The sequence below is a fragment of the Bacillus rossius genome, chromosome 3 (assembly GCF_032445375.1).
Source record: "Bacillus rossius redtenbacheri isolate Brsri chromosome 3, Brsri_v3, whole genome shotgun sequence".
NCBI lineage: Eukaryota > Metazoa > Arthropoda > Insecta > Phasmatodea > Bacillidae > Bacillus > Bacillus rossius.
Window position 1 is genome coordinate 18,847,720 of NC_086332.1, and position 25,730 is coordinate 18,873,449.

The window sequence follows — 25,730 nt, forward strand, 5'->3', positions numbered from 1 at the left end:
TTGGATGGTTGTGACCTTGACCTTTGACCATGACCTTGACCCCGGCGGCCATTTTGGATCCGCCATCTTGGATCCGCCATCTTGGATGACGTTATTTCGTTTTCTCGAACTTTCCGGCATTGTGCTTTCCGCCATTTAAACAACAACAACCCTTTAAAAAAACTAGTATTTCTGACATGTTCAAAAGTCATCAATAGAGACCTGTAAAATTCGCGACGATTTCAAATCCCTAGAAGGATATAGACTCCATGATCCTCTATATGCAGTCGTTGCAAATTACACCTGCTGATTGGTTACCGACTCCTCGTAACACCTGTTGGCTGGAATGATCGTGATTCGCTAATTCTTCTGTTAAAGATTTTTTCATTTAGCCCAGAGTCCTTCAGATAAACTGTGGCGAAATAATGTCAAAAGTATTTGGACTCTATTCCATCGCGAAATGAATCCGCGAAGTTTACAGGTCTCTAGTCATTAACAACATTGTAGTTTGAAATAATTTTTTATTGTGCTAAAGTTTAAAAAAATTACATTACAGCAACGCTAAAAAAATGTACGTTTAAAAAACCCACCATTATTTTTTCACATTTTTTTGTAACGTGTTTCTACTCCCAATTATTACAATGAAATAATTTTTGGTTAGCGACTAAGACGCTCAGTGTTCCAACTTAAATGCTTTCTCTATTAGTTACAATAAAAATATTGTTCAGCTCCAACTTCAAAGACCTACATTTACAAGCACCGAGAAGCAGAACAAAGCCCGACATCAATTAATATATTGAAACTAATTTTGTTATTACCATCGTTTCGTCTCGTACAGAGATTTCATTTTAGTAAAAAAAAGGAGAGATTTCTGTTCACATATCTACGTGTCCTCTAAATGCACAGAAACGCCAAAACTATCGCAAGCAATTAACTTAATGAAGGTTCATTTGCACGCGATTCATGTGCGCGCTAAACAATAACAGCACAACTTTACGGAAACATTCTTAAACATCTATTGGAAGTTATTAATCAACAATACAATTGCATGGAAAGCTACAAAAAATTTCTACAGCTTTCGACTTTTTCCCACACAAATGTAGGAGCGATGGAATACTTTTTCATAGCAGATTCCCCGCAAACAGTTTCAATTATATGTTTATAAAAATAACCAAAAAAAAATTGTTTGTCTGTAAAGTCGGTTTAAGGACGATAGTTTAACGTGACAACGTCATAACAAAACATTGATTATATAATTGCATACTTTATTAATAAAATTGAATCTTTTTTATTATAAAAATAAAAGAATAAATACTTGAAATTAAACTAGTGATCAGATTTTTAAAATGCAAGAATAATTAACCTTTATTGCCGAAATTGTTGTTGTAATAAGCAATGAAAACCACATTTAACTTTTCACTTCACTTTATAAACATTCGAGTGGAAGAGAGGTAGATGCGGCCGCAAGAGTACAGTGTGCGTAACGGGACACAGCGTAACGGAACAATGTGCGTAACGGGACACTTTTTCGTGTGCGTGCAGCCGGCGTTCATCGATCTATTAGACGTTTGCATGTCAAAATATGTATCTGACTGAGCCGTGGCGCACCGTGGAGCCAAAGGGTCAGTGTAGTCACCTTGACCTTGGACCTGGTGACCCAGGTGTCGGCGGCGAAGTAGAACTGCGGCCTCCTCACGGTCCTCTTCTCCCGGGCGGGGGTCGCCGTCTCGCTCTGCTCCTCCGGCGCGGCGGTCCTCAGGTGCTTGCGGGACCTGACGTGGCGCCCGAGCATGGCCGCCGAGCTGAGCCGCAGCTGGCACGGCTCGCACCACGCGCCGCCGTCCGCCCCACCCTGCGTGACGTCGGCCGCGGGCGGCCGCTTGCCCGGCACCCACTTGCCGCTGGTGTGGCCCGGCGGCGGCCCTCCCGCGTCGTCGTCGTCGTCCGAGTGCAGGTCGCGGGACTGGCTCACCTGTCGCCCGCACACCCACTCACTCACTCGCACGCCCACTCACTCACACGCCTCGCCTGGCTCGCCTGGCTCACCTGCCGCCCACCCAGTCACTCATCCACCCACTCGCGAACACGCCACGCCTGGCTCACCTGTCACCCACCCACTCACTCGCACGCCCACTCACTCACACGCCTCGCCTGGCTCGCCTGGCTCACCTGCCGCCCACCCAGTCACTCATCCACCCACTCGCGAACACGCCACGCCTGGCTCACCTGTCACCCACCCACTCACTCGCACGCCCACTCACTCACACGCCTCGCCTGGCTCGCCTGGCTCACCTGCCACCCACCCAGTCACTCATCCACCCACTCGCGAACACGCCACGCCTGGCTCACCTGCCGCCCACCCAGTCACTCATCCACCCACTCGCGAACACGCCACGCCTGGCTCACCTATCACCCACCCACTCACTCACTCACTCGCACGCCCACTCACTCACACGCCTCGCCTGGCTCGCCTGGCTCACCTGCCACCCACCCAGTCACTCATCCACCCACTCGCGAACACGCCACGCCTGGCTCACCTGTCGCCCACCCAGTCACTCATCCACCCACTCGCGAACACGCCACGCCTGGCTCACCTGCCGCCCACCCAGTCAAAAATCCACCCACTCGCGAACACGCCACGCCTGGCTCACCTGTCGCCCACCCACTCACTCACTCACTCGCACGCCCACTCACTCACACGCCTCGCCTGGCTCGCCTGGCTCACCTGCCACCCACCCAGTCACTCATCCACCCACTCGCGAACACGCCACGCCTGGCTCACCTGTCGCCCACCCACTCACTCACTCACTCGCACGCCCACTCACTCACACGCCTCGCCTGGCCTGCCTGGCTCACCTGCCGCCCACCCAGTCACTCATCCACCCACTCGCGAACACGCCTGCGGTGTTGCCTTCGCCCCGTGCAACACACAACTGTTTTGCTACCTTACTTTTTACATTATAGTGTTCCGGCAACGTTACCAAAATACAACACGATCTGGGTGTATACACACACACACACACACCTACACACACACACACATATATATACATATACATGTGTGTATATATATATATATAATGACGTGTTCAAAAGTCATTAACAACACTGCAGTTTGAACTAATTTTTGATTGTGCTAGAGTTTAAAAAAATTACATTACAGCAACGCTAAAGAAAATGTACGTTTTTAAAAAACACATCTTGGTTGACCACCGGAAACACAAATGGACGCTGTGCCGAATGAATCCTCTGGTGGCTCACAAGGGCATAGTGAGCGGCCGCAACACATACGGACCGCCTAGTATAGTCATCCTGTATATATATACATATATATATACACACACACATAAATACAGGATTTTAGTGTGACGGAATGTCAGAAGAAACTAAAGAACAAATGTGATGATTGTAATATTTGGAACTTGGCTCTATATAAGTACTTATGTTATTTATCTTGCAAACAATTGTTTCCCCCCCTCTCCTGAAAAATTGATCTTATCTTTCTTAATATCATATAATTATGGTACAGAAAATCAGTTTTGAAAGTTCTGTGAATTCCACCACGAGGGACTTTGAAAGTTGAATACGAACACAAAATATTTACTAGCCCATCTCAAGCATCAACTATAGCAATGGCATGTAATGTTTGTCCAAATTGTAATAATATTAAAATGTAGGTCCATGTGATGCAGCCCTTTACATACATGTTGGCCTTCTATCACATGTGGTTTACACCAGCTACTAAACTTTTAAGGAAGGTCTGAAAGGATTCTCAAATGGTTTCACGATAAGAACCTCATAGATTATATAGAAGAAGTTCTTATAAACTCTTAGAAAATAATTATTCTCACATCGATAAGGAGATAGCTATATGATTATTTCCATCCTCTAAGTGACTCTGACACCGAGGGAAAAACTCTCGAAATAGTCTTATAAAAAGGATGATGAGAAAACCTCATGAATATATTAAGTTACGTGAAAGGCTATATGTAATCTGTAACTGGTGTTTGCCTGCTTCTTACAGAAGGTTATACGCACAAAAAAAAATTAAACAAAATACAAATGCAAAATAAAGTTAGGGATTTCAGTGGGAAGCCTACAACTCACGTAATTTCGGTTCCCTGCAAGAATTTCCGAAGATTTCCGAAGTTTTGCGTTTTGGTATTAACGCCACTTCAGCCGCTAAATCAGAAGTTTCCAATGAAAACAAGCATGTTGTGACTGACCTTACCTAACCTAACCCTTAGATTTTTTTAATTTCAATTTTTTAGAGAAATCCGAAGTTGCACAAACGTGGTAGGGAACCGAAACTACGTGAGTTGTAGGCTACCGGATTTCAGTAATTAGAAGAAAAAAAGCGAGCTAGAACTAACACAAACTCAAGTGAGTTGAGTAGCGGTAGATTACAATATGTACCTGAGCGTGTGTGTGGTCCACGTCCAAAGCAGCGGAGACGGGCGGAGAAGGCTTCCACTTGCCGCCAGTGAAATTGGGGGGAGGGGTGTCGCCGCGGCAGTCGTCGATGATGAGGCCCCAGTCGCGGGGAGGGGACGTGATCAGGTCCCTGGACCACTTCCCGCCGGTGTGAGACCTCGGCGGGTAGTCGCCGTGGGCGTCGTCCAGCTCCCCCAGGTCGCCGTACTCGACGCCGTAGTCGTCGTTGGAATTGGAGTCGTCTTCCTCGTCGTCCTCCTCCACGCCGAGGTGCAGCCCGTCCGCGATCGACACGCCGTGCTTGTCCGGCTTGGCCGAGGGCCTCATCAGGCAGCCGTCGGGCAGGTCGGCGTCGGGGGCCGCCCCCATGAGGAACTCGGCCTGCGCCGGGGACTTGCCCTGCGTCTTGCCGGCCGCCAGCGGCGACTTCTTCGCGCTGCTCTGCAGCTCCAGGCACGAGAAGAAGTCGTCCGCCCTCTGGCCCGGGTCGTCGACGGCTTCCTTCGCCTCCGCGGGGGCGTCGGGCACCTCGGCGATGATCGCCGTGGGCTGCTTGGGCGCGCAGCTCGACCGCCTGTGCGCCACGTAGTCGTCGAGGCCGATGATGGTGGCGCGGCACTTGAGGCACACGTGGGTGTCGTCGTCCTCCGTGTCGCTCATCGCGAGCGGAGCCCCTCCCCGAGGGAGCAACTGCGACAACACGAGGAACAACACTGCTGCAGTCCTTCCTCGCTTCTACAGACAAGGCAGCATTCTCTACGACAGCCCTAGTGAAACTGCTCGATTCGACCGGTTCAAGTCGCATACAACTTCTTCGTGCGCGACGGTCTTAACACCAACCAATCTTCCATCCTTTTTCTAATACATCTAAATCATCACACATGTGTTCATACAAAGGAAAAATGGTAAATCACTCATATGACGTACAGTTCCTCGATGAATAGCAGCATGTAAGACGGAAAAAAATACACAATACAAGTTTTAAAAATCATGCCACAAATGCATAACCAAGAGTGTATATTGATTGTTTATAGTTGGAGAGATGTGTCGATGTTCTTCCGCCATTCTCAGAACTGTTTTTTTTTTTTTAATAATTTTGGCAACCTATTAATACCAGTTAATATTTTAATCCTGGCATCAATTGGGAATAAAGAAATTGTATAGTTTTGAAATAACATTTTACATGTGGTTTTCGTCGCCGTAAAACCCTTCATTTTCAGGATATCGTTTATAGTTCAATATAAATTATAAATTTGGACTTCCCAAAACCCTGAAAAATTCAGGTTTGCGGGGATTTGGGAAAAGCAGAGTCTTATTAAGAATTTTACTACATAGGTTACACAGAAAGTTAAACGAATGTTACGCGATTACATGCTCTTAGCTCATGCTAAGGTTGAAGTATAAATTGGCGTTTAGGTTTCTAAAAAAAAACTAATGAACACTTATTATTGATGAAAGGTTTTCTAAAAAAAAAATCAACGACAGTTATATTATGAATATATATAAAATCATGAACGAAAACAAGAACATGTAGAAGCAGCATAATTTAGGAACCCAACGCTTAAATGCACGAGAATCCGACAACGATATTCGCACCAGAGCACGGGTGTAACGGCCGCAAGAGCGTAAGCAGAATTTAATTTCGTAAGGTGGGAGGGAAATTGACTTTCTTCGGTCATCGTTTGCTTCCAAATTCTTTACTTTTGATGGTAGGGAAAAATAGAGTCTTTAATATTGGGGAGGGGAGGGGAGTATTCACATACACTCACCCCCACCGCCAAACTGCGTACGCCCCTGGCAGCAGCTACAGTACAACACAGTCGGCGCGATAGTCGCCCGGACGACGGCGTCACTATTTGTGTCCGCTGTACACAGGCTTACAGCGGGAGAGCAACAGTCGAGACAGTGATGCATGCGGTGGAGTTGGAGGCGCGGCCAACATTTGAACAACTGAGACTCGTCACGCAATTTGATTTACTTGCGCAAGCGAATGACTGGATTAAGATGGGGAATATTTGACTTCTGACCCTTCGAACTACATCGAAAATTTAAGTCAAAGAGGAGGTTGCAAAAAATAAAATAAAAAGGACTTTTTTACTTGAGTTTAGTTTTGTTTGGGTCATGGATCCTCAGCACTGAAGAGTAGTGGCTGTGGACCTATTCTCATCGCATCGACAACATTATCAAATAAACGAGGGATCTAGGTACAGTTCAAGGTTAAACTTTATGCAGTAAAGACAAATTCTGTTTTCATATGGTAAAGATGTGTCCTTGACCGATGTAGTCTTAACCAAAGGATTCCTTAAATTGAAGACTGCATCCAGTGAGAAACTAAACGTGAAATTATATCTGAATTTCTTTCAACGCTTACATATCCTGGTATATCAACAAATAAAACACTTTAGGGATTAATTTATTTTCGTTCGTAAAATTTTCACACTTTTTAACGCAATTTTCTATTTAAACACCTTAAAGTTAATAATTCAATAGTATTAGATAAATATAAAAGGGTTAACACAGTAGTTGGCTCACTAAGCAACAGGACATCGTAATATTTATACTAAAGGTAACACCACAAACACTTCAAAGGGCACAATGGTACAGAAAGGACGCCAGTGACTCGTCGTTTCACCAAAGGCTGAATCGGCTATTTTGTAAGGATCCTTTCAACCATTGGCGTAGATCCCGGGGGGCAGGGGGGCCCGGGCCCCCCTGGAATTTACAAGCCCCTCACTGAGAGGGACCCGCTTGAGCTTGCAAAATTGTGAATGTGAAACGGGGTTGACAAACGTAAACGTCGAAACTATGTTTTATGGAAAACTTTCCGTACATTTTAAAGTTTTCTGCTTGTTATAGGCCAAAATATGGGCAGTATACAACATGCAAGCACCCTATCCAGAGATGACCTGTATCGTAAACCCATTTGCAAAACTCTCGGGCAAAGCAGCCCCCATCCCACTGTGAATTTCCGCGGGCCCGCCTTGCGCCCCTGCTTCCAACAGTTCCAAAGATGTATTCTTCAAAGATTAGTGAAGACTATAACGAGCCCTTTAAAGTGGTATTCAGAAACAGCAACAGTGTCTACCACCATCGATTCCTCTTGACCTAAAGATCTCAAGTTCGAATATTGGTTCAACCACACACTGGAATGAGCTTATGGTGGGAGTACCTAAGGTCTTCTCTCAAATTTTCGAGAAACGATTAACTTTCTCTCATAAAAGCGCAGGTGAATATTTTGTCAAATTACATGAATAAAGTAAATTAATGCTACCTATAACAACATAGAGAAAAAATTAATTGCTGTTAGAAAACATTTTGTGACGATTGACCCTACTTTTAAATACTATTTTTGGGAACAACAAATTTTTTTATGATGAATAGATACCAAATATTTTTAATGGTTACAAAACGGTTATCATTATTCTCAGTTAGAAGCAGCTAACATATATTTTATGATTAGTCTAGATTATTCCCAAATCTATAAGCATGTACTCCTATCCAACTAAGACGTTATTTCAGCAAATAGGACCAGACAAAGTGCGAGCCGAAGTTAATCAATCCACACCACAGATGACAGCGGCGGAGGAGTTAGAAATGCGACATACACTACAGTGTGTGACGGAGTGTATACTTAGGTGCCCACGTCGTGTATTAATGTCCATCGCCAGTCAGAGCGCGAGGCCTGACAGTGGAGGCGGGGAAGGGGTCACTATGCACTATCCCGAGTTGGCGGGAAGTCTAGGCAGCCCCCAGCTCAAGCCGAGGAGACGCACGCGGTGCTGTCGCCACTTGGAACTCCAAGGGTTCCCTAGCCCTATGCGGAGTCGGCGTGGTGAGCGACGACACAGCTCCGGTACCAGCCTGGACAGCTAGCAGAGGGCGGATAGGCCTCCACCGGACCACGGGTTCACTGGGTGTTTTGAGGGGTCCCAGTGTGATGTGGAAGATCGGGGTAGGCGCCAGCAGTCAAGGTCACAGGGCTGACACAATCAATCAGTTTAATCATTGAATATATATAACTTATAGAAGTCGCGAGGGGATAGGATTTATTATTCCAATTTTCGGATCCAAAACTGAGGTAGTTGTTAGCTCCACCGCTAGACAGCTCTTCTTTCCACAAGAGGGTACTCGTAGTTACCAGCTTCCACGCCAGAGCGCTGTAGCGTCGCTTTTTTCAAGGTCGTGCGCGTAATTCTCTGTTTCACTCTATCGAGAGGCGGTGCCTTTTGTTGAAATCCGAGCGCTTAGATACCGGCGGGCGCAACTGAATTGGAGGAGTACGGCCACCGAAAAAAAAAAAAAAAAAAGAAGTGCGGTTAAAAGATGCCAACATCAAAAATTAAGTTTTAATAATAAGAAAACTACAGAAATTTCTTAAAGCGTATCAGATTGGAATGTACAGTATAGTGTACATTCCCACTGACATTCGTAGTTCAGAATTTATAAAATGTTGTGTTAACGGAGTGGCGCATTGAGTAAAATGGCTAAACATAATTTGGAATAATTCTTGACAACGTTGAATGATTTTGGTAGCTATGAAACAACTATGGCTGCGATGACTGTTCAAACGCGTGCACGTGTTGTTATTAGTAACAGAAACTAATGGTATGATGTCATACTTTGTGGCTATGCAGTTTATAATTTTTTTAACATAAGATGAAGCATTTTTACATAATGTTTTGGTTGTTTCGTTATTCAAAATAAATAATCTTAAACGTTATATGGTGAATATTCCCAGTAGCGAATGACCACAAAAAAAATCAATTTTGCCAACATAGATCTGAAAAGTTAACGATTTACTATGTTAGGTTGCTTATAAATAACGCACATTTCCCGGATCTCCAAAGAAAATAAGAGTGTTTGTTATAGCATTGAGTTCCCACTCTTTATATTCCTTGCTTTGAGGTTAGATACACAAGTTAAGCCCGGGCTACATTCGCAATAGCAAGCAAACAGCACAGACGCACAGAAGTTCAACATACACTATTAGATATGAGCTGCCACATTGGCAAATAGCACGCGCACAGAAAAATAGCACAGGATCGGCGCACAGAAAGTTCATTAACTTTTAACTTTTAGGTTATTTTCTGTGCGCGACCATGGTGGTAGCCAATCAGCAAACAGTTTAAGTACTACTCGAGTGGGCTTATAAAAGAAAAATTGTCACGAAAGTATTGGTGCTCTTGACTTGAGTAGTTTGTTATTGTTTTCAAACACGCGATAACATAAAAATGGAAGGCACATTTGATAGCTTTTTGATAGCTGTAATAGAAAGTAAAAATATTTTGTATGACAGGGGATCCGCAGGATACAAAAATGAAGAAGCTAAATTAAATGCTTGGAAGTCTGGGTCTGAATGTGTTAAAGAAGCCGGATTTGAAATAAACAGTGATATATATTTTTGAATGCTCATTGTGTTTTGTACATTAACTTTGAAATATTTAAAATATTTCTGGGTTTAACGAAAACCGTACCACAATAACAACACACGAATCTAAACAAACGTCACGTATGCCAACTTCAGTGACCAAAATTGTGAACGGGAGTTTTACATTTAAAAAACTTTTTTGAATGCTTCCGGTATTATTTTGTGTTGTGTTGTGCGTGAATGTAGCATCAAGCTCTGTGCTATCTCTGTGCGTGTGTGCTATCTGTGTGCTGTTTGCGTGCTATTGCGAATGCTCGTAAAAACGATGCGCAAGTATTTTGAATACAAATATATTTTCTTTTAATAACCGAAAGGTAAATATTATTTCCATGAAATATAATACAATTCTTTAAACACAGACAACATATAAGAGCTATTTTTTGTTTATTATTCCATCTGGCGTGATAAATATTATATTTTAAAAACTGTTTGTGGATTTTTAATATAAAATAAATATTTATTTATGACATCAATTTAAGTTGTTCAAAAAATTCACTTTGGTATGAATTAAACCAAATTCATGTTATCCAGGGCACAAAATTAGAAACTACCAAAAAAGATTATTTACATTGCTGTTTTGTGTAAATCTGTGCACGGACTTAGTAAGTGACATAGGTATTTATAATTCCTCATTTTAGCAACCCATTTTAACACAAGAGAAAAATGATTTTATATTAAAAAATTATTATTTTAAACCATTAATTAGCAGGAAACATGTATGAATAATCTATTTAAATTTGCATTTGAACAGTGAATATTATTTTGCAATAATAAATATTTTTATCGTCGTACATTACTGATGAAAAGTTAGTATTTCCATCTAATCAGAAGTATTATGACACAGTTAATTAAATTGCTTTACAAGTTTTTATTCACATGAAAATCATTAAAAATTGGTTGGGAAGTTATATAAATATACAAAAACAAATCATTATACACACAATTTTATTATCTTAGTGGATTTAAATTAATGGTGTCCCAGTGACTACTGCGAAGAAAAAAGTCTTGCGAAAGGTTTCCTCGTAATTGAAATTCGTCAAAAAAAAAACTATCTCTCATTTTTGGTGACATTTCTGACAAGTGGTACAATGAAATTTGAGACTGGCAAATGAATGTTGTGAAGCAATAAACAAAATATCACATTCGTGAACTACAAATGCATAATTGTTTTTATTTTATAATAAAAGTGTATCTAATAACCCGTGGCTTTGCTCACGTAATTTCCGGGTATTGCTGATATTCTACCATTTTAAGAAAATATGTATTAAATTTCAAAGATTTTTGAAGAATTATACATAAAGAACTGTCAAGTATAGAACATATTTAATAAATAAAAATATTTTTACGACTTATTTTTAATTGGTTTAGCGTAAGTCTATTTTAACTTTTATTTAAAATTAAGTACCTACCTTATTTTCTATCTCCCGGTTTAGTGACTTTGAGAATATATTTTTCCTTGATGAAATCTTAACTCTTTTCCATCTGACGAAGAAGCCAATTAAAAAATAAACTAAGACTCGCGCACTTATTGTATGTTAAGACTGCCATCGTTTAAAATTACTGTAATTTTTTTAGTTATAGTCATGCTTAGTATAATAACATAATATGCCTTATTACGCATACATTTCAGTATTCATGAAACCAGTGCATTTTTATTTGAAATGTAGAGCAGTTACCAAATTTCTTATCTCGCATATTGATCTTTTGGTATGGCTAGTATTACTTAAACTAAATTTTTGAATTTTCACTGATGCACTGTTTTCCCTTTTCTATGTGATTTAGAAAATATAGCAATATACGTAAACCAATTAAACCAAAATCATCCTGAATTTTTATTACCGAAAAAAGTTAATTACAAAAAATTTTAATGTGCGTATTTTAATATTGAATTTATATATATCTTGCCAATACTGATTTAGTGGGTTACATTTTTTTTTTTTTTAAATAATATCTACCCCTTTTACTACTTAATAGATAACGTTGAATAAGAGAAGGTTGTTTAAGGTATGTTGATTTTCCTTGCCAATATCTAAAAGTAAATTTGTACAAACGCGAAATATAGTTTAAATAAGTATTTTACTTTTAAAATAAAACCATATTTTGAACGTAACACTGACTATTGGCCCAATACAAAGTTTTAATAGCTAATTTTCACTTCACTCGGGTACAGAATCCCATCATTCAGTGATTTCCGTGGCTAGCTTCTTTTGGGATTTCATCATTCTCAAACGACGGTAAGGGAAGCTCCTCTTCAAGGTCGCCTAACGATGTTGATAAGACCTGCCGGGTAATTTGAATCGTTGGTCTGGGATTTTCGAAAAGGGGGGGGGGGGGGGGGTGAAGGATGATGTCACGACTGGGCTGGTTAACTTAGTTCTGCCAAATACCGCCAGGGGCGTATACAGCCGATACCCAGCGATGAAAGCGATCGCAGCGGCGGAGCTTGGAACTACAACAATTCTTCTAAGAAACCGGACAGAAAATTTAACCTGGGCTCGCGACTTCTATACATTATATATATTCAATGGTTTAATTGTCTTTTTTTAATATTTATTTTTATTCCAATTAAACGCATACATGTTTTAAACCTAAATACATACTATATAAAATAATTAAAACAAGCAATAGTATATATATCTTTAAACTATAGTGTTAAAATGCATATATGAGTTATATAAGAAAAATGTTTCTCTAATGGCGAGATTCGAACCTAAATAGGCTACTTGAAGTGCGAAACTACGTCTTACCTTAACCACTGAGCTATAAAGACTCATTAATACTATGCTGAAAAAGCACGAACGCGGATTGTTCGAACGACTCATTCGAGGCCAACAAATATAATGTTTCTGGCGACCCGTCATGTCGAGTGATCTGACGGCCTCCAAGAAGAGACAAACAGCACAGTTCCTCATTCATTATTGACCTCCACATCGCCGGGAACCCGCAAACGGTAAAGGGGATGGGGGATCATTTACACGACACGTAGGGTAGACGCATCCAAAGATGTGTTCCTTAGATCTGATCCGATTTTAGGGTATACTAGTTGATATCTTAGATAAATTATATTTTCTTGGGCCATATTATATTAATAATGACCTAGTTCTCTGGGGCTTGTTGCTGTTTACATCTCGCAGTTTCGTGCAGTATCATGTCTTACTTACTTTATTTGATATTAAAATCGTACTAAGTAAACTGTTAGAAATTACAGTAAATTTACTGACTTTTCGACGAAGAATTCACCTCAAATAAACGAAGAGTTCTTCGTAATTTCAGATGACTGTATCTTCGTTATTTTCGATATAAACACGTGGAAGAAATAAGTGTGTTTCTGCACGAGTCTCTAAACCAGTTTTTGAATGATTTTACTCATAATTACACCAAGATTATGCTTGTGGGTTCGTGTTCAAAGTAAGTGAACTTAAGTACCCGTGAATTTACGTAAAAGGTAACGATAAAAGTTATGAAGATTCCTGAATAATTTGTAACCGGCGTTGTCCGTAAATTTAAGGTGAAAACTTTTAACGGTGAAGGACAATATTTTTTCTGAAGAATTATTTGTTTCTTCTAATAAATTAATGATGATGACGATAATAATTCTGCCAGTGCATGGACTTCGCGTGATGTAAACTGTCGTTCGTAAAGCCGCCACGGGCGGGAGGCGTCATGCACGGAGCGCTGCGCCAGCGCGGCCTGAGGATTGATCACCCCGTGACGTCACGCACTGGGCTCCGTCCGACCCGCGACCTTGCTCCACATTGCGACCCGTGTCGCCTCCCGGTGGTGGGGGGTTCGTCACCGCCGTGCCGCGTGGAAGCGTGGAGTCGTGCAAGGCACGAACACGCAGTTCATGTTGTCTCGCGGTGTAGGTACTGTCTTGTCGAAGGCGAGGTCTACAGAGACTGGAACACCCAACGATACCCGGGATATTAGCAAGGGAATACTGACCTGAGGGAGTTATTCTTCGGTAAACCGTTCCGACAGACCGCTTTCTCGCCGCAGAAAAGAACGCCTTGCAAATTGTAAAGTAATAAAATTTTATTAAATTATGTAATATAAATATTGAAATTTAAATTATAAAATTGTTTACACTATTATATAAATGTATGTATCTTTTTAAGTGGCAATAATATATTCAAACGTACGTAGTTATGCCAGCTTGCAAAATAATGAGAAACAAATCGTAGTGGGTAAAACAACAGTCGGTGTGACGATAGTTGTGATATTTGTGTATGATACAATGAAGCCCGCAACACTTCTGCTAAGTAATCAATTGGCCCTTGATTTAAAAAAAAAAAGTCGAAGGCCACTATTTTATGGCATCAAAAGTACCTCTTATTTAGTAAGTTTCCTGATACATAAATTTGTCAGATAACTCAAGAGATGCCAGACCCCCTGCTGGTAAATTCCTGAGTTTCCTAATCCATTCTGCGCAAACCACTGGGGTCACATGGCCCCGTTAGTGTAATTACAGAATTACTGGAATCCGTTGGTATAAATTCCAGGCTACTAGTCCCTTTGTGTGAATTCCAGGGTCGGTAGACCACTTTTTATGTAAATTACAGGGTTGTAGGGCACTTTCCTATATTAATTCCGGTTTTGACGTACTCCTTTCAGTGTAATTACAGTTTTGCCTGACTCCCCTCTGTGTAAATTCTGAAGTTGCCAGACCACCTCTGTTTAAATGACGGAGATTCCGGACCCATTCTTGTCAACTCCAGGTCTGCCGGACTTTCGTCAGTGTACATTCCAGGGTTGGCATACCGCTTATGTGAGAGTTGCCGGACCCCTTTTGTGTGAAATTCCAGGATTGCCCTCGGTGAGAATTCCGAGCGACGACGGTGCTTTCCTGAGGCGCTTGCGTCACCACGCCGGGAACTGGCGACTCCGCGCTGGCGAGAAGGTTGTGGATGGGGGTGCAAGGGGTGGTGATGGTAAGGATGGGGGGGGGGTGAAGAGAGTCCCCCAGGGGTCGTGTTCCCTCCCGTGCCGAGGGTTGACGTCCGAGTAACGGCCGCTCGCATCGATCCGCGCGGCCCGCCTCCAGACACTTGTCAATCTGCGCGTCACGTCACACTCCCCTATACGCCCCTCCTACCCCCACTCCACCATCCTCTGCACACTCCCCTACCTTCAGCTGGGCGGCAGCCGCTAGAGAATTACAGCGCACGCACGAGGTACTGGTACGATACACGAGGGAACATCGGTTATTTCGCGGACCTTGTACCATGATGATTGAGGGGAGGAGAGAGGAAGTGTCACGAAAGACTGTTTTACGGGCTTTTTTTTGACGTGACCAAAGTCACTGCAGCATTAACCCTCGAAAATGACTCATCGCTGCAGTCTTAGTCTATACAGAGTCCCTGTAAATTATTCTGATTTAACGATAAGTAACGACAAATCACCTGTTGTTTCTGGCTGTAGGTCTAGTATTTCACTTCCAGAAAACAATCATACTGCAATCGTGCATTCGAGCTCTAAGAATAAACGTATAAACATTGGCTATTACAGAGACGGTAGAGAACAACATTGTTGGAAATAAAATAGGTCAAAGGACGGAAAATTTTAACTAGTAGTTTATAAATCACCGAAACTTGCATGTTAAAGCTCTCCACGTCAATGTATATTTCTGTCTATGCCCTGCTTGTAAATTGTTTATCTCCCTCTTGCGTCCTAATAAGTGTGTTATATTTGTGTTGAAACCAGAGTCTAGCCTCGCGCAGGGCACCGTTTATTAAAACTGTTGCCGAATTGTTTCCTTACTGGGATTGGGTTTGGACACGTTCTGTGATACGGCCCGCGATTTAGGTTACGGTTGTGTCCCAACAAGGCAGTGCTTATTTGCCACCTTACCCGAGCGTCTTGGAATACCATCCTTAAGTCACTCCGCTGAGATGGTTCCTCGCAGTGTGCTACGGACCGCTTCCTTGCAGCGAGTTGATCTGTTTGCGTCCGTCCGAAACCTCCCTCGCTGCCGATGACAACGTGAAGCTCGGGTATAGAAACGAAAAGAAGACAGGTGTTTCTAACTTATTATAGGCATCATTTATTCAATCTTCACCTTCTAGATCCAATACAAACCTAGGATATGCTAGGGGTTAAAGTTTATCTTACTAAGTATATCGTCTGTAATGTATCCATTGTCCTTGTACATAGATAAAAAAAAGTTTGTTATATACAAATAAATATATTTATATTTTTTTGTTTATGGCGAAACAAATATTTACTTGCTGTAACAAAACATTTTGTAGGCCTAGCCAAATTTTACGTGTAACAAAATTGATTTGCACAGTCGAGTTGACGGAACCATTTTGTTGGGTCAACAAAATCTTTACCACTACAAAAAATTAGTAAGCTTATGTTTTCGCCGTATAGCCAACAGACAAATGTTATGTTCGGGCAAACAAATGTTTCTCTCAGTGTATCCTAATAGTTTGTTTTCTGTGGAGTTTTAATTACGTTTTCTTCGTTGTTTCTTGTTAGCTTTCTGCATGCTACCAGGTGCACGCAATACGCCAGGCCGGGAGGAGGAGGAGGAGGAGGAGGAGGAGGAGGAGGAGGAGGAGGAGGTGGAGGAGGTGGAGGAGAGGAAAGGCGATCCCGCGCGGGGACTCGTCTCGGCGTCCGGCCCGAGATACGCAGCCATCTATCAGCGGCTGTAATCCGCCGCTCCGCACTTCGACGGCAGGTGAAGCCCGCTCCATCATCGCCGCGGGGGGTTCGCGACCCCCTCCCGCCCCCCGGCCACGAGTCAAGTCGGCCGCCGCAGTCACAGACGCCGCTAATTCCCCGCGACGGCCGCAGCGCCGCGTCTTAATTACCTCGCCAAGTAATGGATGCCGTCTCCCCGGAGGCGCCGGAGGACGGAGGACGAAGGAGAAGGTCCGAGGAAAGAAAGCGGAGGCGAAAGCCCCCAGCTGGGGCCATCAGTCCGCCGGTGACAATTAGCGCCCGTCGAGCGCGCGTTTGTCCGGGCTTTGTCGGTTTTCCTCCAGGTTTCTCTGGGGCCAGGAACACAACAAGCAGTGGTGATCCTCACCCCTCCGCTTTCTCCTGGTCGCAACTCACGCTGGATAACATTAAGTTTTCTGTGGGAGAGCGGAGGGGGTCAACAGGAAAACCGCACGTTTCCGACTTTGATCCTCGACTTATCAACCGCTCAACAACTACACACATAATGCATAGATTGTCGTTTTAAAAAAAATATTCCAAAGCGAGGTAATAGGAGATGGTAACTCGGAACAGGAATGTTGGGAATTGTATCGGCCGTGTCATACAGTACAATGTAATTTTTTTTTTAAGTGAAACTTCTTTGCTGAGGGGGCTACAATTTTCGAGCGTTACGAAAATCCCGAACGCATGAGGGGAATAGTTAGTTACGTGGTGGGGGAACCGGTAGAGGAGGAGAATGCATCGGCAGCGACGCCACACCAACGCCTGCACTAGCGGTCGAATGGTAAGACGACAAAGGTAAGGGGGGATAGGTACGTAGCGTAGCATGCTATTTGCTATTTGTAACGGTCGTAATGGGAGACGGCAGGGGAGAGGTAGAAATGGTGCAGTGATGCTACAAATTCTTGTAATGCTGCGCTGCTTGTGTTGTTTGTCTACTCCTCAGTTTTCGTAACGGCTAAAGTTGACGCTACCATATTTCTTTTATTCTATTTAAAGTATCTACAATTTATTTATTTGTGTGTAAAATAGTTATTGATTTGTGCAATTAACTTTATAAGTATCATTCCTTTTTTTGTAAATAGAACTGAATTGATCAAGTAAAATTACAGATAATTTATTAATTTGTACATGTACATGAAAGCAACAGTATCGCTACAAAAAAAAATGTTCGCATTAATTCTGGGTTCGGATTCTTGCCCGAGAATTTAAGTTTTGTGTTGTCTCAGTACCTACATTAGTTAAAATTATCTGTAAACCACTCCCAGTATTAACTGTGCACACAAATTGGTTTACATCATTCGTGTTATAAATCGGTCACCAGTCAAATGTTATTAATGTCAAATGTATTGAAAATATTCCCATTAACTATGTTCGGGAATTGAATAGTAATTTTTAGATGCTTTGGATTTTGTGATTTTATAAATACAGGTACAAATTGAATTAACAAACATTTAATAGTTTGTTGAATCTACAGGGGGGAAAACACTCTTCGCCCGCCAATTCAAATATTTTCCAACAGAGCTTAGTTTCTTCGAAGATCTGCTTAGATATTCGGAATTACGAAGAACTTATCGTTTATTTGAGGTGAGTACTTCGTTGAAAAGTACGTAATTAAGTAAATTACGTACTGTAATCCGAGGTTAATCAATGAAAATTTTCCCTGCTAAACCAGCTCTAAATAGGTAATTTATGTTTTTCACAAAACTAAATTGTAGCCTATGTTCTTCAAATCATTTAAAAATTGCATGTAATCATGTAGACCATCATAAAATGTTATTTTTAATGAACATCCGTTTATCATTACTAAATAAATATTTATGATTAAAAATTTAGTTAGACTTTTGACGTTCTGAAAAAAAAAAACTATTCTGAACTCATTAAATATTATTATATTATATATATACTAGGAGGTTGAATAAAAGAGTGTTTTAATTATGTGAATGGTTGAATTTGGGTAGGCGTGCATAGTTTAAAAAATAAATTAACATGTCATGAAATCCACGTGGATTCTTAAAAATAAAATAAAACTATTTTGATTGATAGGTTTTATGTAATATCATATTTTTCTTAGTTAATACAGACCATAGGTTATATCTTATGTGTTAAGTAGGCTAAGTTTGAAAAAAAAGGATTTTACATAATAAAATTTAGGTTATTAAAAGACATTGTATGTTTTTAACTTAGAAACATACGCTCAAACATCCACAGGAAAATGCAAACAGACTCACAAATAGGAAGATGACCTCATAACCATTTATTTCCATAGGAAAGTAGGCTAAGAACGAAGCAATAGCGACAGCACACAGTGATAAATTATGTTTGTACGCCCTGCCTCATGACAGGAAGGAAGCCGAACACATCAGTCCTGACTCCACCCCACGAGTCTCTGCAGCAGCTCTGCGCACTAATTAGTTGACAAGTCTCAAATAAATTAGAACACACTGCATGTACTATATCAAAGTAAAAAACAAAAAAAATATATATGAGAGAGTTTTACAGTACTTGCCAGAGATGTGCTATCACGTTGCAAATACACTTATAATACGAAATTCGTAAACGAAATTTAACGCAGAATTCTTTAAAATAATGACGAGCGTGATAAATATATAAGCAAATTATGTTTTCAACTACATTCCTTGACGAAAATCACACGTAATTTCCGCACCCGCCGCTAGAATTCGCTGCCGGAGCAGCTACGTCGACTATTGGATCATTCTATTATCAGACCGTAATTATAAACTATATAATCAAACGGATCCAATTAAAGCGAAAAAGACTTTAAAAATATACTAAACCTCGGCTGCCCATACTGTTAAAATTCACTACACCGTTAAAACTATAAAGTTTCCCTTTGGCTTTGTGAATTTTGGTTCGCATTATCCGCCACAGATGGCAGCACCGTAGTTAGAAGATTTCCGTTTCATTCACGACATGCAGTATTTCGAGAGCTAAGATGTTACACATCAAAGATGTATGATCGGGTTGAAGTTGAGCTTGATACGACGATAAAAATGAACTAATTGAACAAATATTTGGTTTAATTTTTTTCAATATATCCACTTACAATCTCAACAACTCTGACATATTTGTGACGGATCAATCGCTTTAGACAGAGAACAAGCATTAAAATGCCTGCAAAAACGTGGTTTGATTTCATTAGGTTATAATGACTTACGGTAATTAACAGAGTGTCTGAACCACATGATACCGACTCAGTACTCATAAATTTAAGTCATTACGGGATATTGAAATAGAACCCACGACCCTTCTATATGAGCGTGAACACCAAAGACTCTGTAACACCTAGCTTAACTTCGATACTGTGTTTCTTAGGTAGTGAAGTTATTGAAGACTTATTGGCCTATCATAAAAGTTAAAGCTAATACCAAAAACATATGCCAGTAAAAAAAACATACAAATTTAAATGCTATCACAATAAAGGTTTTGACTGTATATTTAATAATAAAAACCACTAAACGAGAAAATTCATGCGCGCTCTTCGCAGTAGTGGCATCTTGCGGCAAACGCTCGACATAAAAGTATCACTCTTAGACAGCAGTATACACGGCATATGACGCGCGCTATTGCCAAATCTTTAATACATTACGAATTTCGGGAGATGTGTTTCTTTGGAATTCTGATTGCATAAGAGGCATTTTAAGAACTCATATCGTAATCGTAATAATAATATTTTATACTATCATATTTATAAATTTGTAATAAGTCGCCACATTTTTTTACATAACTTACAAGAAACCGTTCAGACACATTCGTTCATACGAATTCATACGAAGATTGTAAACTGAACTTGATAAAGAAATTAATATCACATACTACCTTTTAAGAGTAGCACAGGGCTGACCAGAAGAATGGGGTTGGGGCGATGGAGATAGCTGGGATGAATTGGGTGAGGCCAAACTTATCAAAAAACCTTTCCTCGTCATCTTGAAGTTCGTCAGCTATCCGCAGCTCGTCTTCCATGTTTATACATTTTCTAAATACTTTTTTATAGTTTTCTTTTGATAACGTGGTCATAACCTTGTGTTATTAAGGACTCCACATCATGCGCCTTGAAAGTTGGGTTATGCAGTCACTTGGGCCCATACCATTAGTGTAGATAGGGTTGATCACGCAATGATATGGGGGGCAAGAGCAGTACAGTTCGACCTATGTTTTTCGATATTTCTTCACGTCCTACTATAGGTCATACATACCTCGCGTCGATCTCGCCTGAGGAGTGTTCGCGCCGTGGTAGGGGAGGCGACGGAGGGAGGGGAGCGGCGGGGAAAAGAGGGGACGTCGGACGAGAGGCGAGGCGTCTCCTGCGAGCGCGACGCCTGTCGTCTAATCGATGCGGCGGCCTGCGCCGGTTCGCCTTACCGTCCGCCGACCATTACGCACCTTAATAGCTTCCCCGTGGGGCGGCGGCTACACCTCCCGCAACAAGTATTGACGCCGCCTGGCCTCGTGTGCCCCGTCTTGAGACGCAGGGCCGACGCCCACACGCTGCAGTTGGTTCGTGTTAACAATGGAATACTTCCAAGCCCTGCTTAATACCTTCTGTTAGTATTCTTGGGCCCCGTGTATGTCTCGGGTTTAGCGACTTGTACGCATGCGCAGAGCAAGGATCCGATTCCAGTGGTCACTATACTAACAAATTGAACGTTTAAAGAGTTTATTAGAAGAATTAATTCTCTTGATGTGGAGTCTCTAGGTGTACCAGCGTGTGAACTCGTTAGTATATTTCGAATAAACGAGGTTTTTTTTTTACGGTTGATTTTAAAAATATTTTTAAAATAATTTTAAATTTTTTTGAATAAACAGGAGAAGGAATTAAACTGACCGGGCACGCCAATGTGTGGGCACAGGATTCCACAAGAGTGCAAGGTATTCTGTTCCCTGGCACCAGGGTGAGCTGCGTACGCGAGTTGTTGTCGGTGGCTCAGTAGGCATGGAGTTAGTAACTGTCAGGAGACTTAACGCTGTGGCGTAGTAGAAGTAACTGTTTTATCTCACCATCGCCACATTGTCACACCCAAAACATTCCGGAAATGATGCTTGACCAATCTGGTGATGGTTAGTAAGTATATCTCCGTAGTTAAACATAGTCACTTCCATAAAATACAGTCGTTAAAAACTGTTTCCACAATGCAAACACTACATTGCAATTTGGGAGTCCAACCAAAATTGCATACCACGAGCTGAAAAATAAAATAAAACGTTACTCAGTTACCATGTAATCATGCAGACGTGGTTACCCCCTGATAATAGGTCCGGCAACGCGAAAGTAATTACTCAGATATAATTCTTGAAAATGATATCCTGCCATGTGTAGTTATTTAATTTAGTGAGAAATACTATTCAATCGATTTTAATGACCTTTCACGCAAAAAGCATTTGGCTGCTCGTCGAATTAGAGTTTTACCATTTTAGCGTCATTCGATATGCTTTTTTTTCCCCCGCTTTCTGGAACTTGTTATCAAGAAACGCCAGGGTCGGAAATCCAAAGCGCTCAGGTTGGTCTGCTTACAACGCAGCCATTCAGATTCCTCGCGTGAGAAACAAACAGCTCAGATTGGTTACTTGGAAACAGATCAGTAATATACAAGATAATTGACGTGGGGCTATTGCCACATCCAAAGCTTATTACTTACATAATTTGAAAACAATTATGTCGAAAAACTGGAAACGGTTCAGAATGAACAGTTTATTACGTATGGGGACGGATGAAGGACATTGTTTGCCAAAATAAGTACACATGTTAAAATATAATTGCAACGGTCACGTCATAATCGGAAATGCCGTCCAAGACACCCTATTGTTCTAGGTCAGATGTCCTCAGAGGTTTATTGGAGACTTATAGACGAGGAAGTTAAGTAATTTTAATGTTTTAAAAGGCAAAAATAAATATTATGAGGTATTTAAAAATTTAAAATTTTTTACGCCCCTCCCCCTTCTTACAAAATGGTATTTCTGAATTTTCAAATACTTTTTGGATTTTTGGCAGAATTTTTTGTTTAAAAACTTGACTTTGGCGAATTTTCGGCAAATTTTGAATAATTTTTGGCCAATTTCGAATTCAAGGTAAAAGGTCAAGGTCATCCAAGATGGCTGTCGTTACGTCACAATACAAGATGGCGGACCAGAACTATGCACCTCAACCAGAATCCAGTCCTCGGAAATGCATTTATATACTACTGCCAAAGGACTGCACAAACAAGTAAGGAACTACTTGCCGTATTACGCATGCCGCTGCAGTGATCAAAGATGTTAGCAGTCACGTGCGAGATATAAGCGTGCGGCCAAGTATGTGGAAGTAGACGGATACAAATAATTAACAGAAATAAAATAATAAAAGTCTAAAGTGATACTATAAATGCGGTTGGTAAAACATAATTTCAACCAAATTAAAATTTTTAAATAAATACTCATCATTCAATATTAATATAAAAACTAATACAAATTAATTGTTTAATTTCATAAAATAATCGAGATAACTTTTAATTAATAATGAAAATCAACAAATATGCTGAATGTTGAATTTAATTTATTATTTTAATTACTTATTATATAATAATGTAATCATTTATCATTTATAATGCAAATAAATTATACATACGGGAAAATAGCCTCACTTATATAAACACACTTGAAAATACATTTGAAAAGTTTATAAACAGTATATATCACTAATATTCACAATAAATAAATGTTTTTAATTATAAAGACCAGCATTCAATATCAATCACTAAATTATATGATTTAAAAGTACGCATATACATAATATTTATTTCTATGTAGTTTTTTTCCCATACCTTGAAAATTTCGTTCCATGGGGCGCGCGCATCGTAAAAATTCACTCTCATCATTTTTTCATAACACGCCTAAAGAAGTATAACTTCAAAAAGTGTGATTAGGATTTTAATATATATATATCACGTATACCTTTATATAACGTATACAATAAATCCAAACTAAACTGCACACAACACAAATAATCATTTCAGGTAACCATTTCATCTCAATACATTTCAAAGTTAAATTCAACAACATTATAGCAAATCTAACTTGATTAATTTGTCCAACACTGGAAAAAATTTGAGGCGGTCTGAGTTACACATAATTAATATCCCACTCATTTGTTTATACGTGTGATTGGCCAATTTCGATTTTTTTTATGCAGAGATGAAATATTTAGGATAATTTCATAACACATGAATACACTCACTGGTAAACAAGGAGACACTTCAAGAACATACGTTATTTTCAGGATGTTCACTTAAGTTCCATATTAAAATTTCCTGACTTTTACCAGTTTTTATACCATTCTGAAAAAAATATATCCGTGCTTTCAGAATAATGTGTAAATGCTAATTAAGAATTTTAAAGTGCTTATTTTCTTTCAGATTAGCTGCCATCGCAACTACAAATTCTATTTATAAAATAAATGTGATTCATATAATTATTAAACTGTTTCCAAAATTTTGATAACTGAATTACGTAAATAGTTTTAAATTTATTTTTCAAAAAATAAATAAATAAATATTGAAGTAAATTTCGTGAAATGGTTTGAAAAGTCAAGCACTGAAAATAATGCTTTGATAATGCGTATTAAGTATTTTTTCCCTTTACTTTAACTGTTTTTGATAAGACGATTTAAGTGACTATTTTGTCTCAGACGTTAAGTAATTTAATCAAAATTGTTGATAGTTATCAAATTGTATATCCAACTAACGTCTTCTGGAACCTTCTACTAGGACGGAGTTTGGATAAAATCCTTTTTGGTCTATTCTACAACTTATTGTTTTTAATATTTTGAATAAATATTGATCATGTTTTTATATTATTCGGAAGTCTGTTCCAGAGCCGGATAAATGTGACGTAACTAGTACCAGACTGAAAGGCTGACTTTTGGGCCGGAATGGTGAGTAAGGGAGAACTATGGAACCGAGTATTGCTTTTATGAGGTTTACGACTGGAAAATAAATATATTGGCCGAAGACGTTTCAAGATTTAATACGGCGGTTAAAGTGTAGCCATGACAATATTTTAAGTAGTGTTGATGAGTTATAATCGCTATTTATTTAGATTAATAATTAATGTAATGCATGTATGCAATTCATGTGCTGCTTTATGCATCTGAGGTATACGACAGCTAGAGTGGAATTTTAAATCACTGGACACTACATCACTCAGGTAGAAAGTTAAAATGGCAGTTAATATTTATGTCACTTACCTGTCGTAAGTATCTAATCACACGCAATTGCGGGATATTTTTTAACTTTATAACTAGTTACAAAAAAACCTTTATCCAGATATTAAAATTTCCTTTGAAGGAAACGAGAGTGGAAATATAAAAGTGGTTAAAAACTATTAAATTATTGTCTGGTTATAAGCTTTCCTATTAAAAGTAAGCAGGGGAAAATAAAAGCAGTAATCGTACTAAACTGTTGGCTTCATGTCCCGTATTAATAATGGACGCCCATCTAAAGCACAAAGAGAGAGCGAGAGAGCGAGACAAAGAGAGAAGTGTATACATCCTTACACACCTCTCACTGATGGCTACAAGCCCTACAATTTCCCGACCTCATGCCCAGAGCCGCAGTTGCTCCTCAAGTCCGCATTACAGGTTTACGACGGCAATTACGCAGTCTTGGCCCCGCCCCCCGGTTCACACCTTGTTCCGCAGCCTATCTCAAATGGCGTCCGTAATAACTCTCCACCTGTAGCTTCGCCCGACGGGACTCTAAATAAAATAATCACCGAAAACCTGTTTCTCTTTGTTGAGCGCACCATCTTGTGCGATGGGTGTTTCGGGATGTGCTTTTAATCCACGCACAATCAAAGAACTACACTTGGCATTACTTGGCTCATTCCTCCGAACCATTTGTTTGCAGACTGGATGCCGACCGCCGCAAGCACGGACAAAACAAGTATTTTTTTTTTTTTAAATCACCTTCCTTGTATAGCAATGTAACGTTCACCTGCAACACGATGTATCAAATGAGTCATAGAATCTTAACTAATCACAAGTAAGCTGACCGCAAAGTGTTCAATTTCGGACCCAGAACGAGTTCGTAGATGAAAGTTGACGAAAGCTTCTCCAAAAGCTCGCGCCAAATTCAAGTGCGAATCAGTGAGAACATTTCCGCTGATATCAGCAAAATACAACCGATTGATTATGCATTTAAAAGACTGACTTATGCTGCGTTGGTCA

The 25,730-nt window shown here is 40.4% G+C and overlaps 1 protein-coding gene across 2 annotated transcripts in view; it reads right to left on the reverse strand.

Moving 5' to 3' along the window:
• Window positions 1-25,730, reverse strand: part of LOC134530309 (uncharacterized) — a 121,581-nt gene that overhangs the window by 62,108 nt on the left and 33,743 nt on the right. For both annotated transcript variants that reach the window (XM_063365034.1, XM_063365033.1), the window contains exons 2-3: window positions 4,396-5,103; window positions 1,616-1,951 (exon numbers count right to left, since the gene is read on the reverse strand). In XM_063365034.1, coding sequence (XP_063221104.1) covers window positions 1,616-1,951; window positions 4,396-5,073 — 1,014 coding nt within the window. In that variant the 5' untranslated portion in view covers window positions 5,074-5,103. The remainder of the gene's footprint in view (window positions 1-1,615; window positions 1,952-4,395; window positions 5,104-25,730) is intronic.